The sequence below is a fragment of the Populus alba genome, chromosome 4 (genome assembly GCF_005239225.2).
Source record: "Populus alba chromosome 4, ASM523922v2, whole genome shotgun sequence".
In the NCBI taxonomy this organism is placed as follows: Eukaryota; Viridiplantae; Streptophyta; class Magnoliopsida; order Malpighiales; family Salicaceae; genus Populus; species Populus alba.
This window is the reverse complement of record NC_133287.1, coordinates 11,350,425-11,367,030: the sequence shown is the minus strand read 5'-3', so window position 1 is coordinate 11,367,030 and position 16,606 is coordinate 11,350,425. Positions and strand designations below refer to the sequence as shown.

At 33.8% G+C, this 16,606-nt stretch overlaps 2 protein-coding genes across 2 annotated transcripts; both read left to right on the top strand.

Annotated features, from left to right (window-relative positions):
- The first annotated feature begins 309 nt into the window (after positions 1-309).
- Positions 310-5,415, top strand: LOC118055084 (probable WRKY transcription factor 3). Its single transcript, XM_073408940.1, has 4 exons — positions 310-1,157; positions 2,246-2,967; positions 3,055-3,213; positions 4,824-5,415. The coding sequence occupies exons 1-4, from the start codon at positions 702-704 to the stop codon at positions 4,873-4,875; spliced, it is 1,389 nt and encodes a 462-aa protein (XP_073265041.1). The 5' UTR covers positions 310-701; the 3' UTR covers positions 4,876-5,415.
- A 6,437-nt stretch (positions 5,416-11,852) lies between these two features.
- LOC118055161 (phenolic glucoside malonyltransferase 1) lies at positions 11,853-13,271 on the top strand. Its single transcript, XM_035066982.1, has one exon. It carries the CDS (start codon positions 11,853-11,855, stop codon positions 13,269-13,271), a length of 1,419 nt encoding a protein of 472 aa, XP_034922873.1.
- The last annotated feature ends 3,335 nt before the right edge of the window (positions 13,272-16,606 follow it).

Genomic DNA, 16,606 nt, shown 5'->3' with positions numbered 1-16,606 from the left:
TATCCCGGTTGTATTTTGCTATATATTTTTTATTCTTGGGGTTTTTTTTTAATGATTTTCAAAAATCAAATTAAAACAAAGAAATGATTAAAATAACTAAATTTATTTCTTAACTCGTGACAAACTCAAATATAAATATTTTTTTCTTTTTCAATGTACAAATCAACAGTTCAAACATAAAATAAGTAATTGGTTAGTTACGTACCATATCCTAAACAAGAATTAGTCATGTGCATCTAATTCTAAATTAGGTGCATTCTAAGTCTATAACATGGATTTGTAACATGAAAGAAAAGAGGACATTACCTTTCGTTTTGGAATTTACATAGAACAAACGAAGAGTAGAAAGCTTAGACAAACCAGTCCTCGATCTATCTTTCTATCTATTTTCACAAGATTTATCGCTTGTATTCTCCAAAGTGAATCTTGAACCGACTTGGGACACTAATGGAAACTCATTTGTTTCACAGCTATATTGAGGATCTAAAAATATTTAGGGACCAGTTCGAGACTTCCATGAGACAGATTTCTTCAGCTTCATCTTCATCTTCTGGTCGGAGACAGACAGGGTAGAAAGGCAGAGTTCATCAGACTTGAGAGATCGAAAAGAAAACTCCTTTCCTGTTTTCACACGCAACATAACCTCAACAACAAACACTGCAATTAGCACCCATAAAAGGGAAAGAAAAAGAAGAAGAAAAATGGCAGAGAAACAAGAAAACCCTACAACAGCAGCCCCAGCAAAGCCTACAATAACTCTTCCACCAAGACCATCTATGGAGACCCTTTTCACAGGTGGTCTAAGTCCTGGTCCTATGACTCTAGTCTCCAGTTTCTTCGCCGACACGCCCTACCCTGAATCTGATTACCCTTCTTTCTCTCAGCTTCTTGCTGGTGCTATGGCTTCTCCAATTGCCAAGCCTGCTTTTTTCACTGACAATTTAATACCCAACAACAACAATACTAATACTAATACTAATACTACCACTACTGCTATTCCTTCTTCAAAAGAAGATGGTATTAATAGTAATAGCAATCTGGGTTTTAAGCTAAGTAGACCTACGAATTTGGTGGTGGCTCGCTCTCCATTGTTTACTGTCCCTCCTGGCTTGAGCCCTTCTGGTTTGCTTGACTCTCCTGCCTTCTTTTCTCCTCGGGTAATTCTGTTTTTCCCCCCTTTTTGTTTTTCGATCTGTTTGTTGTTATGCTTCTGTGTTAAGATAATGTTGGAATTTTTTTCTTGATTGGATAATGATGGTTTGATTGCTTTAATTTTGTATGTGAGGATTTGTTGCTTGAGTTTGGTAATATAAATGCTTTGATCTTCTTTTTGCTAAGGCAGGGAATTGTCAGCTTGTTACTTGGTGGTGCTTGTTTTCTTGGTTTACCTTTCAGATTGGTTTAAAGAAGAAAGATGCTGGTTTGTGTGATTATAATGTTTTGTTATTGACAAAAAAGATTATATTTATGAACAAGTAATATTGAATTGAGCCCCCCCCCCCCCCGGGAATTAGAAGGCTTTATTTTGGGATGCGATATAGTTCCAAAAAGGGAAAGCTTCTTAGGAGGTTTGATTCTTAAACTTGAGTCTTCCAAAATTTGTTATTTGTTGCTCGCCAGAACATCTGGACTGGAAAGCAGCTAAGTTGATTATCTTGTCACTGCATGAAATGAAAATCATTTCTTGTTTTGTGCTCTAACGCGTGAAACCAAGCTAAGTGTTATCTGTCCCTCACCCAAATTGTGGCCACCATTTCATTCTGTTGCTTTAAACATACAAGGTCTTATTTATAGGGGCTTCAATCTTTACCAAGCATTGTTCTCTATCTTTTTTTTATCAAATGAGGAGAACTTTGGTGTAGCATAAGCTTGTCTTGGAGTTGGAAATGGTTGGTTGGCTAGTTAGGCTGATAGGAAGAACATGATCTGGGCTAATAACTTGATAAAAAAAAAAAACTCAGCCAGATGAGATATTCTTTTATCTGTATCTTGTTTGAGCACATAATGCTTATATGGAAACTATTGGAGTGATCTACTGGTACAATATATATGATGGAATTGAAACTTTCTTGAAAATTTTGTTGAATACCAATCCTTGAACTTTAGAAAGAGATGGCCCAAGTGTGGAAGTATATGGCGTACCACCGGTGCTTGCTACCATATTATTGAAGCGATGACCAGTGTTAGTAATCATGTGTGTGTGTGTGTGTGTGTGTGTGTATTTATACCTCTATTTCCCATGCAGAGTCCCTTTGGAATGTCCCATCAGCAGGCCTTGGCGCAGGTTACATTTCAAGCTGCATTATTTGCCCAATCTCAAATGCATATGCAAGCTCAATATCAGCCTTCTTCAGTAACAGCAGCTAAAGAGTTGTTGACACAGTATCCATCCTTTAACCCTGGTGAAGCTTTGCAACAGCAGCAGCTGATGCCACCCTCAACCTCTGATGCGCAGAATTCCTTGGTAGAACCAGCAGAGTTTTCTCATTCTGAAAGGAAATACCAACCTCCTGCTGGTGGTAAACCTACTGATGATGGTTACAACTGGCGTAAATATGGTCAAAAGCCTATCAAAGGTAGTGAATATCCAAGAAGCTACTACAAATGTAGACATCTAAATTGCCCAGTAAAAAAGAAGGTTGAGCGTTCCAGTGATGGCCAAATAACTGAAATAATCTACAAAGGCCAGCACAACCACGATCAACTCAACAAGCTTTCAAAAGATGGCGATGATTCAAATGGAAGTATTCGTTCTCAGTCTAAGCCTGAAGGTGTTTCACAAGCTCATGTTGGTAATGTAAACAAGTTGACTGAAACATTACCTGCTCATTCAGTAACTAGGAGGGATCAGGAATCTACTCAAGCAGATCCCTCAGAGCCACCTGGATCAAGTGACAATGAGGAAGCAGATAATGCAGCTGTGCAAGAAGAAGAGAGGGGTGATGATGAGCCAATCCCAAAGAGAAGGCAAGTTTAGGATGTTTCACTGTTTAAAATCACACATATCTCCTTTTTTCTGATAATTTTCTGAGAAAATTTCATCTCGGAGCGCAGGCAAATAGATGTTGTGACATCTGAGGTGACTTTACCGCACAAGACCATCACAGAACCAAAAATCATCGTCCAAACTAGAAGTGAAGTTGATCTTCTGGATGATGGCTACAGGTGGCGCAAATATGGCCAGAAGGTGGTCAAAGGGAATCCTCATCCAAGGTAATTAGTGGTTTACTTAATTTTGTTTATGCTCTCCTACACTGTCCAGGTATACAGGTGTATCCTAGGGTCCTTTCCGTGAGCATAATACTTGCACATTACATCATATGCATCATCCCAGATCCAAATTCTAGCACCTTGTCAATTTAAAATACTCAAAATATTTGCAAGGTTTCCATCCCCTCTAGTTTTTTAATTTTTTTTTTAATTTGAAAAAAATGTAAACTCTAGAACATGAGAAGGCTATATTACCTAGTCATGGTTTCACAAATCTTTAGATAGGAGAAATTGGAGAGAGCCTATTATTCAGCTCCTTTTCACACGAAGTTGCTGTTCTCAAGATCAAATTTTCAGCTCTGTAATTGCAAACCAGGATGTTTATTGTTGCATTGGTTTGCCATCATTACCTTAAATCTTCAATTTAAGAGTTGTATTTTGATTTTTAAAGTAAAAGGTAGAGGATGGTGGTTTAAACTTTGGGGAAGAAAATTGAATCAGGTAGCACATGTAAGAGAGGGGGCCTATAAAGATGAGCCTTTTGAAGAATAAAGACCATTATGCTTGAAAGTAAGGGCTGATATATTGATGACATTAGGGAACCTGTTTTGAAGGGATTTGACACAACTAGGAATTAATGTTAGATTAAATATTAATGTTACTCTAATGGTCACGATCAATACTCAAAACCTTGATTGTAACTCAAGCAGAGTTAATTTCTGGGCTGAAGTTTTGAATTGAATTTCAGAAAATGGAAGGAAACCAACGGACAATTCTATCTTTCTTGTCTATTTGCTCCATTTGACATGCGTAATAGCTTGCAGAACATTGTTTATCTGGTTCATGACAATTAGTACAATTATTCAGTTATTCAATACTGATCCTTCTCTATGAAACTTGCTGATGACATGTGTTAGGCCACCTTTCAGAAGAACTTTCTCTAAACAATTTGTAATTGACCACATTATGATTGTCCATTTTTTGAACATTTTGATAATTAATTTGCTAGTTAAAGCATAAAATCCTTTAGCTTTCATGGTGTCCTTGATATCAGCATATTGAGGTGTTAGGAAGGGGAAATTTTTTAGTATCTATTCTCTTCTTTCAATTAATATTAGTTAAAATTCTTACAAAGTCTTATTTCTACCACCTGGGTTGCAGTAAGTTATTTCTGATTTTTATCCGGTTCTACTAAGGGCCTTTTATATATATATATCTTAAATCATGAGCTGATGTCAATTTTCGCATGCATTTGGCCACGTGCCTCTTTTCATCTTTTCGGTTGCCAATTTTAATATCTTTGTTTGTCTTAGCTTAAAGAATTTTAATTCTTTTATATTGCTTCGTCTTTGATCACCTCGCCCAGTTCTGACATGAAAATTGTGTTTGGTGCATCAACTAAATTGGGCAATTTTCTAGGATACTCCACTTTGTAGTTGACTCAATTAAATTGCTCACAGCTCTTGCCTGTAATGTCGCAATCAAATCTTGGCATGTTTTCCATGATATTTGTTTCCTTCATTCAGAATATTCTACTGCAATCAAATTTTCATGCATTGCATTTTGCTTCATAGCTTTCTGTGAGAACACTAATGCATTCTTTATGTCAACAGGAGCTATTACAAATGCACCAGTGCAGGATGCAATGTTCGTAATGCATGTTGAGAGGGTTTTCTGCAGCTGATCCCAAAGCTGTCATAACTACATATGAGGGAAAGCATGGCCATGATGTCCCTGCGCCTAGAAACAGCAGCCATAACACAGCCAACACTAATGCAGCACCATTGAAACCTCAAAAGGTGGTGGCTGAGAAGCATCCCTTGCTCAAAGGAATGGATTTTGGCAACAATAACCAGAGACCACTGCTTCTACAACTAAAAGAAGAGAAAATTGCTGTATAAAATACTCTGCTGATACCTGCTGGACAATTACATCATTCTAGCCAAGTAACATGGTACAAAGAAGAAACATGGAGAAGAAAATAATTATTTGGAGTCGTGAGAATCCAGAGATTATGGTTTTGTTCCTGTATCTGCTTTGTTGCTGTTACTTTTTTGGGATAAAATGTAGTGATAATAGTTGCTGCATCTGATGACCATTTTTGTCAAGAAATATTGTAAGTGCTGCTGTATATGATTGATTGTTCACGCCCAAGTGAAGATGACAAGAACTAATGTTTAAAGATAATCTATCCTTGTTGGATGTCTTCCTGTTCTACGAGCATCCGAAGCTGTCGCACCAGAGTCCCCCAAGGGATTATTATATTCATAGAAATCCCATTTAGAAGACAAAAATTGCGATGGATGATGCCTATAGTCAATGTTTGATGATAATTTTTATTTGTATGCATATTATGTATACGTGTGACCATACCAAGTTGTTGCACCCAAAGGATTAAAGAACATAAAGATCCACGAACAAAATCGGACACACGACCGCGAGGATATCTATTAATGTATTACTAGTATATTGGTAATGTATTAGTTTATGCGCTGCAATGGATTAATATTAATTTTTATTTAAAATACAAAAAATAATTAAAAATATAAAAAAATAATTTAAGCATTTTAGATTTGATACCCTAAGTAATTTAGGTTTTGCTTATTTGCTAGATCTAAATAAATTTAATTTGCAACTTGTGAACTTAAAATAATCTCAGACCCAAGAGTTTGGTCATGCCAGACTTGATATAATTTTTATTAAAGGAATTCAATAAACTATCAATAAAAATAGATCTAAAACTAGATTTTTGTGATGATTTGATCTTTATAAATAATTTCTGAAGAATTTCTATTTACTGTTTTGTTTCCTGGAAAGTAGTTTCCGGGTCAATCACGGAAAACACTTTCCAGTCAACGGAAAACACTTTCCGGTCAACGGAAAACACTTTCCAGTCAATTTTAGTCAAAAAAAAAAATTGACTTGTTTTCAGGAAAAAAAGTGGTTTCCGAGAAAGATAAGTAGGAAAAGTTGGTCAATGAAAAACACTTTCCAGTAAAAGGAAAATTGGTTTTCAGGAAAGTGTTTTCCTGAAAAATTTGAGGGGAAAACACTTTCCGGAAGAAAAATGTTATTATTTGCTGATTATATCAAATTTTGATCCTCAAAACTTTTGATTACTATATATATTTTGTTTTGAATATTTATTTTTCAATTTCATCTCTTAAAATTTATGTTTATATTAACTTTGGTCCTTATTTTATAATTGCTATTATCATTTTTTTATTGAAATTTTTTATTTATCAAATTTGATCCTCATTCTTTGATTGTTACTTATTTTATTTGAAATCATTTATGAAATGTTGATTATTATTATTTTAATTTCTTCATTTTTCATTTTTTTTTAATTTTTTAGATTTGATCCCTATTATTTTGATTATTATTTGTTTTATTTGAGATAATTTATGAAATTATATATTTTTTCAATTTCATTATCATTCAACTTTTTAATTTGTAAGATTTGTTCCTCATTATTTTAATAAACTTGAAAAAAATAAAATATTAATAAATTTTTCAGCTCATTTCCATGACATAACCAAACACTGGAAAGTGTTTTCCAGTTCATTTTCCATAACACTACCAAACATCGGAAATACTTTCCCGGAATTCACTTTCCCGGAATTCACTTTCCAAAAGGAATTCACTTTCCTGCAAACAAACGGAGCCTTAGAACACTTTAAGAATAGTTTAAATTTTTTTTTTCTCTATAAAACCTAACCCAAATAAAACATGAGTTCAATGCAACTTTTTGAATTTAAAAATAATAAAACCAATGCCAGATCGAAGAGCTTGGACATGGCCGCTAGATCTAAGTTGCTCGGATTTGTCATGGTTGTCAGACCTTGACACTTGGGTCATGCCGGACCTAGACATTGAGTAAAAAACAAATAGTTAAAAAAGAGAAAAAAGAAGAAAAGAGAGAGAAGATAGAATTTCTATTGAAAAAATAACAAATTCATAAATATAAAAAATAAATTATTTCAATGAGAAGATATGATTTGAATTTTAGATCTAAAACGTTAAATTAGATTTTTGTGATAATTTGTTGTTTATAAATAATTTCTGAACTTAAATTTATGTTTAGAATATTTCGATTATAGTTTAAATATTTTTATTTATAAAAAAATAAAAAATTATAAGTCTCAACATTTTAATTATCACCTGCTTAGACCCAAGTCGCTTAAGTTTAGCATGGTTGGCAGACCCAAGCGCACTGGTCTGGCAAACCATGCCAGATCCAAGTTGTGTTGGTTTGGTCCAGTCTTGGGTCTAATAGACATGCCTGACCCAAGGTGATGCGAACCTCGTGATCACATGATCATGCAACCTATAATTAAAATTGTGATTTGATCCCGAAAAGTCGAAATAGATCTAATAGAAGTGTGACACAATGAAAATCTGCACTAGGATACAAACACTATTGGAATGAAGTAGAATGACACCACAAAGCTAGTTAATCTTTGATAAGTCAGATTTAGTTTGTTTAACAACTAAAGAATATAAGAATCTATTACATATTAAAACTAAAAAATTCAAAAGTATTATTCATTAATGGCTGCCAAAATTTACGTTACATGTGTTTAAATAGTTCTTAAAAATTACCTCTAATAGATTTACCCTTGTGGGATGAATTGATCCACATACAAAATTGTCCCAAAAACTCTAAACTAAAAAGCCCATAACCTAATCCAAACAAGCATTTGATCCTAACTCAAAATAAAATTTTAATTAAGCCCAAACATGAAAGAAAATAATAAAAATAACTAATTTTTCATTAAGTAGCACCAATCATTCTTTCCTTGTATAGGTAGGATGAATAAGGAATCCTCATAAAAAAAAGGATTTTGAAACATTAATGAATCATTGCCACTCTTGAAAATTATGTTTCAACTCATTAAAGATTCTTGTGAAACTAAAATTTTTTCAAAACAAGCTGCCACATCTTTTTAGAAAAAGGATTCTTGCCAAGTATACATACATTCACATTACATCATATTGGCATACTCATGAGTTTGCATTTCTGTTTTAGTCTCATTATCAACACGAATTTATACACAAGTGCCGAACAAAAATTTTACACAACTAGTACTCTCTTCTGTACAATCCTCATGTGAATTCACAACATTACATCCTCATAAAAGAGAGTACCATATAAATATATTCATGACATCGTATCTACATGTTTGCATATCCACATTCATGTTCCATTATAGATAAAAGTGTCGAATGGCAAATATTCGACATAACACCTAAGACATAATACTATTACATACCAGCTTTCAAAATATATGAACCAGACGAATAGTTTTTCTATGCGCTTTGATTGTGTGATGCTCCTGATACAAAAACAACATGGATAAAAGAATTTTAAATAATCTAAACATAATAATAACTAAAAGGATGTTATCGTTACTTTCCGTTATCAACTGAAGGTGAGTACATTCTTTCATTCACTTCTCATACACATTGTATAATCCTTATTATTTCACTAGATGTATTATCCTCGTTCATATGCCACAGGAGTGGTGAGGTCGAAGTTAAATCTTCAGTTGAGGTTAATTACTTCACCATAACCTGGTCATCCATCTAGGATGCTTTTAACCGTAGCTAATCACAATATCTAAACTTAGTCATTCATCTCAAATGCCATTAACCAAAACTAATCATAAAAGTCAAACTCGTCATCTCTTACGACTACCATTAGCTGAATCCAATCATCATAATCAACTCGACCATTCATCTAGTATGTCATTTAACAAAACTAATCATCAACCACAACACAGTCATCCATCTCGGACGCCATTAGCCTAAGCTGATCATCAAGCACAATCTGGTTATCCATCTTGAAAGTCATTAGCCGAAGCTAATCAACAATCATAACCAAAGTCATTCATTTTGAATGTTATTTGCCAAAGCTAATCAACAATCACAACCCGGTCATTCATTTTGAATGCCAATAGCTGAAGCTAATCATCAAGCACAACCCGTTCATCCATCTCGGATGCCATTAGCCAAAGCTAATCAATAATCATAACCTGATCATTCATTTTGAATGTCATTAGCCAAAGCTAATCAACAATCACGATGAACATTCCATAATCAGTTTGACATTCATCAGTAGCCTAATTTCATAACAGCTTAATTAACTTCTCATAGTCAATTTAACATTAATCGCAATGCAATTATATATCCTCCTCAACCAAGTCATTTTAGAACATTAACATTTTCATCATTGTTTCAACATTCATTAAGAACTCGATCAATATTTCATAGTCATTTCAACATTCATCAAGAATTCAATCAAACATTTTATTGTCATCTCATCTTTCATCAAAGATTCAATAATATATCATTTATAAGTAACTCATTTTAAAACATCAACATCATACGAGAAAAAGGTGGAAACCACATACCTGTTCCACCCGTGGGGTGTTCTTGTCCTGACAAAGGTCCAATCCCAGACAAACCACTTAAAAAATTGATGGCCACAAATCAGTACATTCATATTCAGTAATTGCACAACTCTTCACCATGCATGTCTTAAGCATACACAAGTTCATATTCAAAATATTCCATTTATTACAACCACATAATGCAATCATTTTAATCATTGGACCCATTCAAAGACATAAATCTGCTACAAAAATTAGTCAGTGAAAGCTGGTTCACTAGTGACGCAGATTCGTTAGCGGACTGCTTCGTTTGAACACATAATAATCAATGAACTGATTCACTGGAACAGAAAATCATTAGCGAACTGATTCGCTGCCAACATAGAAATTCAACAACGAAAACCGATTCACCATAGACACCACCATTCATCATCGAAAACTAATTCGCTACTGATAGTACAATTCGACAATGAAAATGGATTCACTTCAGACAGCACAATGCGACATCAAAAATAGATTTGTTGCAGACAACACAATTCGATAGCGAAAATAGATTCGTTGTAGAAAGGACAATTCGACAGTGAAAATAGATTCGTTGCAAACAACACAATTCAATGGCGAAATCGAATTCATTGCTGACAACATAATTCGGTAGCGAAATCTGATTCATTGCAGACAACACAATTTGGCAATGAAAACCTAATTCGTTGCAGACACCATAATTTTGGCAGCAAACACCTAATTCACTACTGACTCTATAATTCGACAGTGAATACTTGATTCGCTGTTGACAACAAAATTCAATAACAAACGCTAATTCACTACAGACAACACAATTTAGTATGAAATATCCACATGCATTTTGGTTCTAGCACACAACTTGTTATGAAAATCAAGCAGAATCACCTAATTTCAAGCATCAAGAACTACATGCAATTCAATTAAACTAACCCTAACTAGTTTAGTTGTTCTTGGTAATGTTAATAACAGATTTCATGTTTACTTATGAAAAAACTTTCTTGTTATTTTGAAATATGAGATGTTATTATCAATTGAAAATAAAAGATTTTTTTTTAAAACATATGTTTTTAATGTTCTACTTTTATGAGAAACTGAAAAACATCAAAATAGATAGTTTTAAAAATCTTCATGCTATAAAATAAGGATTTGTTTGGTTTATCTAATGTTTTATATCCATTATTATTATTTATTTTTTAGATAAGTCAAATAAGGGTCTTGTTTTCTATTTGAAAAATTTGTACTTAGTAAACAAGTTAATTTCCTTAGTTTTCCATGAAAAAAAAAACACTTTCAGAATAAATAAATAAATAAATAAAAAAAAACTAGAGATGAAAGCTAAAAATCACTTCTAAGGCATTTTCTACAATATTTCTGAAAATACTACTAGCCTTGACGTTTTATTTTTTAGCAGATATGCTATTTTCCCGAACAACGTAATAAAAAAATAGAGTAAACAAAAATAATTTCTAACTATGACTAAATCTAAATAACCAATTAAATTATAATTGAATTTGGTAACAGATGTGAACACTCGGTACAGGTACATATAATCCATCCTAGGCAAAATATACTAGAAGGCACCCCACCCCGTACAAAAGGACAGAGAATCATGCTAAAGTTTTATTTATATTTACTTTCTTTCAGCATTTAAATACATTTTAAAAAAAAGTTTAAATTTTTTTATTTTTTGATTTATTTTAAATTAATATTTTTATTAATATTTTAAAATTATTTTAATATGCTGATATTAAAAATAATTTTTAAAAAATAAAAAAAAAAATTATTTTAATATATTTTCTAAATAAAAAACATTTAAAAAAACAACCAGAACAATTTCTAAACAAGCTTTTAATATAGAGATAAAACCGAAAGAAAAGAAACTTCTAAAAATTAGTATGAATATTGTGATAAATTGGTATTAATATTGTGCATTAATGCAAATTAAAAGCGCATGGGATTTACAAACTGATGTAAAAAGAAAACATTTCCATATGTAACATTAAATTAATTAATTTAGATGCTAACATGGCACACTAAAATGCCTTTAAAATGAGCTTTTACGGATTTATTACCAGCCTAAATCCATCTAGCTATGTCCCTTATTATCTTCATTGTTTTTTGCTATCAAAAGCTTCTTTATTTGAATCTTTACCTTGTCATAGCAAACATCAAGGAAACACATGTAAAAAAATTTAAAGATCACTTTCTAGCCTCTATCTCTGTATCGTTATGACTTCTGCCCACAAAGTAAAGATGCTGGACGTCCACCATGTCACCCCATTCTTTACGCCACCCGAGTTTGCGACGGAGTTATCACTCCCACTCACTTTCTTTGATATTATGTGGTTGAAACTCCAACCAGTTGGATACATATTCTTTTATAAACTCACCGAGTCAACACCAGCTTTCTTCAATTCAGTAATCCTTCCCAAACTCAAACATTCTCTCTCTCGTACTCTCGTTCACTTCCTCCCTCTTGCTGGCAACGTCACTTGGCCTCCACAAGCCACCAAACCCACAATTCTATACACTCCAAATGATGCTATTCAACTCACGGTTGCTGAGTCTAATGCTGATTTTGATCATCTCTCAGGCAATGACATCCGTGAAGCTATCAAGTCACATCATTATCTACCTGAGTTGCCTGTCACGGACGCAAAAGCTACAGCTATGACTATGCAAATAACATTGTTTCCCAATCAAGGCTTTTGCGTTGGAATGTCTTCACACCATTCTATCCTTGATGGCACAAGCTACTCCATGTTTATCAAAGCATGGTCCTACATAAGCACACTTAGTGATAAAGAGAAGCAGCATTATCCAACTTTGTTGCCAGAATTAACACCGGTTCTTGATCGAACAGGTATTCAAGATCCTGCAGGGTTTGAAAAGAGGTTCTTGAACGCCTGGTTAGGAGTCAAAGTTCCTGGTCAGGATCCTAGTTGCTCTAGAAGTTTGAAGCTTTTGCCAGTTATAACACCTCGATCTGGCTTAGTACGAGCAGTGGTCGAGGTATCTCGTGAACAAATAAACAAACTTAGGGAAAGGGTTCGCACGCAATTCGAAAAGATCCACAAAGAAGATCCAAAAGAAACAGAGCTCGTCCACATGTCCAGTTTTGTTCTCCTCTATGCATTTGTGGTGATTTGTATAGTTAAGTCAAAGGGGTTAGAGAAAACTAGAAAGGTTGTTTTTGGGTTCCTTGCAGACTGTAGAGCTCGTTTAGACCCTCCAATACATGACAAGTATTTTGGCAACTGTCTTTATTCCTTCGCTGTAGAGACAGAAGCAGAAGCTCTTTTAGAGGAGAATGGGTTTGCCTGGGCAGTAGAAAGACTGAGTGATACCATCAGAAACTTAGAGAAAGGAGTTCTTGATGGAGTAAAGGAGGCATTGGAAACATATAACAAGACAGCAAGGTCAGGCGCTGCATTACTTCTTGGTGTTGCTGGGTCAACTCACTATGACGTTTATGGAACTGATCTTGGGTGGGGGAGGCCAGAAAAGGTAGAGATTACTTCCATAGATCAGACTGCAGCGATTTCTATGACAAAGAGCAAGCATGGAAGTGGAGTCGAGTTTGCTTTAGTTTTGGAGAAGCATGAAATGGAGAAATTCATGTCTATGTTCGTTGATGGTGTTGTTTAAGGCTTTGTTGCTCGGACCCGTGAAAAGTGAAAACACCTAACCATGTCCATGTTGAAACGATACGACACGGGTACTGGTGTGGAATACGGGTCGGGTGCAGCATACACGGCTCTCAATTTGGTTGGAAATTTTTGAAGAAGTTATTTTTAAGTGTAGTAAATCAAATTTATTTTTGTATTATTTTTAAAAATTAAATTCTATTTGGAATTTTATTTTTTACACTAAAAATTGATTCTCAATTTAAAATTTTATTAAAACTTCTAAATTAAATTTAAATCATACAATTTAAACAATCACATGACCTTTAATTTTAATATATAAAAAATAAGAGGTATAAAAAATATTTTCTCTCAATAATAAATAAATAAAAACAGTTGGTGAATATTTTTCCTTCTATAATGAAAACTCAAATCCAAACCCAATTATCAATAAATGTATTTATTGTTCTTTTATTTTTTACCAAACATATAAAACTTATTTTTTAAACAAGTTGATTCTTTAAATTAATTGCATTGTGTATTAATTATTAACTATTATATGATTTATTAAAAAAACTCTTATTTATGTAGAGTCTTAAAACCCGCCATAAAAATCTAATAGAGAAACATTAGTTAGAGTGCTCGCACTCCGCAATGGGCTTTAAAAAAAAAATTAATGTTAAAAAAAATACAAAAAAAATAACAAAAACTAAAAAATATATGAACAAGAGGATAAAAAAATCAAAAAACAATTTTATCAAGAAATACGTATTCTGGATATTAAATTCTTTTTTTTTTCAAACGCTAAAATGGTTAGGTTTTACCCCCATTAAGATACGAACCTTCTTATTGAGGAGGGTTTTCAGATACTAGAATGGTTAGGTTTTATCCCATTAAGACAAGAATCTCCTTATTAAGGAGGGTTTTTCTTGAATCTTAAACAGATAAAAACCAACAATTAGAAAACACGACCAAACCTTAGATTTTGATCAGACAAATAAAACAATGCAGCTTACCTTAGGTAAGGTGTATTTGAGATGATAATACCTTCCCTTTACGTGTTCAATCTCTTAGTGCGCTTGCTAACCCCATCTATTTTCAGTGCGTCTTTGAGCATCTTTTAGGTAGTGCGCTCATTTTAGTGCACCTTTGAGATTTCAAGATAGTGCGTTTTCTAACCCTACCTCCTTTCGAGTGCACATTTGAGCCCTTGTCTCTTTCAAAACTCTTTCCTTTTTCTATTTAGGTAGGTCAACCACTACAATGAGACAATTTTTTCTAGTAGGATCACCCATTATAATGAGACAATTCATCTATCTAAGTAGGTCGCCCATTACAATGAGACCAATTCTCTGTATATTTTTATATGGGTAATTCACCCATTATAATGAGACCATTTATCCACCTAGGTAGGTCACCCATTACAATGCGACCACTATTTTCTTTTTCCACTTGAGTAAGTCACCCATTACAATGAAACCATTCATCTACCTGGGTATGTTACACATTACAATGAAACCACTATTCATTTTTTTACTTGGGCAGGTCGCCCATGAAAATAGATCAGGGTAAGTGTTAGTGTGTGGGCTGGTCGCCCATGAAAATAGATCACTTTGAATATGTGTGGGCATGTCGCCCATAAAAATAGACTAGGGTAAGTGTGAGTGGTGTGGGATGGTCACCGCTAAAAATAGATCACTTTGAGTATGTGTGGGCAGGTTGCTCATAAAAATAGACTAGGATAAGTGTGAGTATGTGGGCTGGTTGCCCCAAAAAATAGACCACTTTGAGTATATGTGGGCAGGTTGTCCATGAAAATAGACCAGGGTAAGTGTGAGTGTGTGGGCAGGTCGCCCGTGAAAATAGACCGTTTTTTTTTTCAAAAGATGGACAAGTCACCCATGAAAACAAACCAATTTTATTCAAAAGGGGCTGGTTGCCCAAGATAATGTGATCATTTTCCTTTTTCTTTTTTACAAATCTTACTATCTAAAACCTATTGTGAGATTTTGGTCATAAGCATTGTGAAGAGAGGGCAATTGCTATAATCTATTTTTGTGTTATTCTCCAATTCATTTTTTTTTTCTCTCTTCAAAAAAATACAAAAAAATAAAAAATATTATCAAAAAATAAAATAGTGAAAAGAGCATGCCACAACACTCCGAAAATGACTAAAAATTGGTTGAGGTGGTTTAAAAATATAAAAATTGAAATTTGATGATATTTTGTTGACTGATGAGAGCCATTTTGATGAAAACAATTTGATTTGAGGAAGAAAAGTCAAAAATCGAATGTTTATGGACTCAATTAAATTTTATTGAAGGTGTAATTGGATTTATGAAGCGTTTGATTGTAAGAAAAATTGATTTTTAAGTCAATTTAGGCTTTAATTGGAAGAAATGAAACTTCTAGGGTCAAATTATAATTTTTTAGAGTTAATTTGATCAAATCAGGGACTTAATTGTATAAATATTGAATTTTGATAACCAATTAAGAAATTAATTAAAGAAAATCAAAACCAAAGACCAAAATAAAAAACACGCGTAAATAAAAGGTCTGCAATTAAACCGAATCAAGGGCTAAATTAAAGAAATTAGAAGTTTATTGCTCAATTGAGGGTCAAATTGCATAAATCAGAAACTAGGACTAGTTTGGAAAAGGCGGCCAACTTCAGGGCCAGTGATTGAATTTGGCAGGGATGTAATTGAATTGAGTTTTAAAATCAAAATTGCAATTGAGGACTTGATTGAACAAATCACAAATTGAAGACTGATTTAGACTTTGAAACGTTTTTTCCGCCCTTTTTCTTTTAAATGAAATGACGTGTTTTGTCCAAAACAACTCCATTTCATCCACTGTTCATTAAAAAAAAATTCTGAAACGATGTTGTTTTGAACAGCACTGTGAGTCTTCTTCTTCCCTGGACGCTCGAAGTAGGGGAAGAAGAAGATTGTTCTTCCTCTATTTTCCACGGCTTTTCCCCTTCAAAAAGAGCTGACTTCCCTTCAAAAAGACACTGACACCACCACCCACTTGTCGAAATTCAAAGGGGACATACCCCTTTGGACGGTTGCATAGTGGCCGCCCCACCTACCCTACCCCTTCTACAGGGGTTATAGGGGTCTGCCCCCCTCTGTTTTTACCTATAAATATAGAAAGGGGAGTAACAGAGAAAAGGAAGGAGGGACAGAGAAAAAAAATTAAGAAACCGAGAGAGAAGAGAAGGAAAACAAAAGCAACAAAAAAAAATATAGGAGAAAAAAAGATAGAAAGAAGGAGAGCACAAGAGAGGGTGGAAGATCAAAAGGAAAAGCAGAGAAGAGAACGAAAAAACCGAGAGAGAGAAAGAAAAGAGAA

What these genes read in the sequence shown, in the direction of transcription:
- LOC118055084 (XM_073408940.1), top strand. Translation starts at nt 702, where the DNA reads ATGGCAGAGAAACAAGAAAACCCTACAACAGCAGCCCCAGCAAAGCCT. An exon ending in GAGCCAATCCCAAAGAGAAG is followed by an intron (nt 2,968 to 3,054) that starts GCAAGTTTAGGA and finishes CTCGGAGCGCAG; the next exon opens with GCAAATAGATGTTGTGACAT. An exon ending in AAAGGGAATCCTCATCCAAG is followed by an intron (nt 3,214 to 4,823) that starts GTAATTAGTGGT and finishes TTATGTCAACAG; the next exon opens with GAGCTATTACAAATGCACCA.
- LOC118055161 (XM_035066982.1), top strand. Translation starts at nt 11,853, where the DNA reads ATGACTTCTGCCCACAAAGTAAAGATGCTGGACGTCCACCATGTCACC.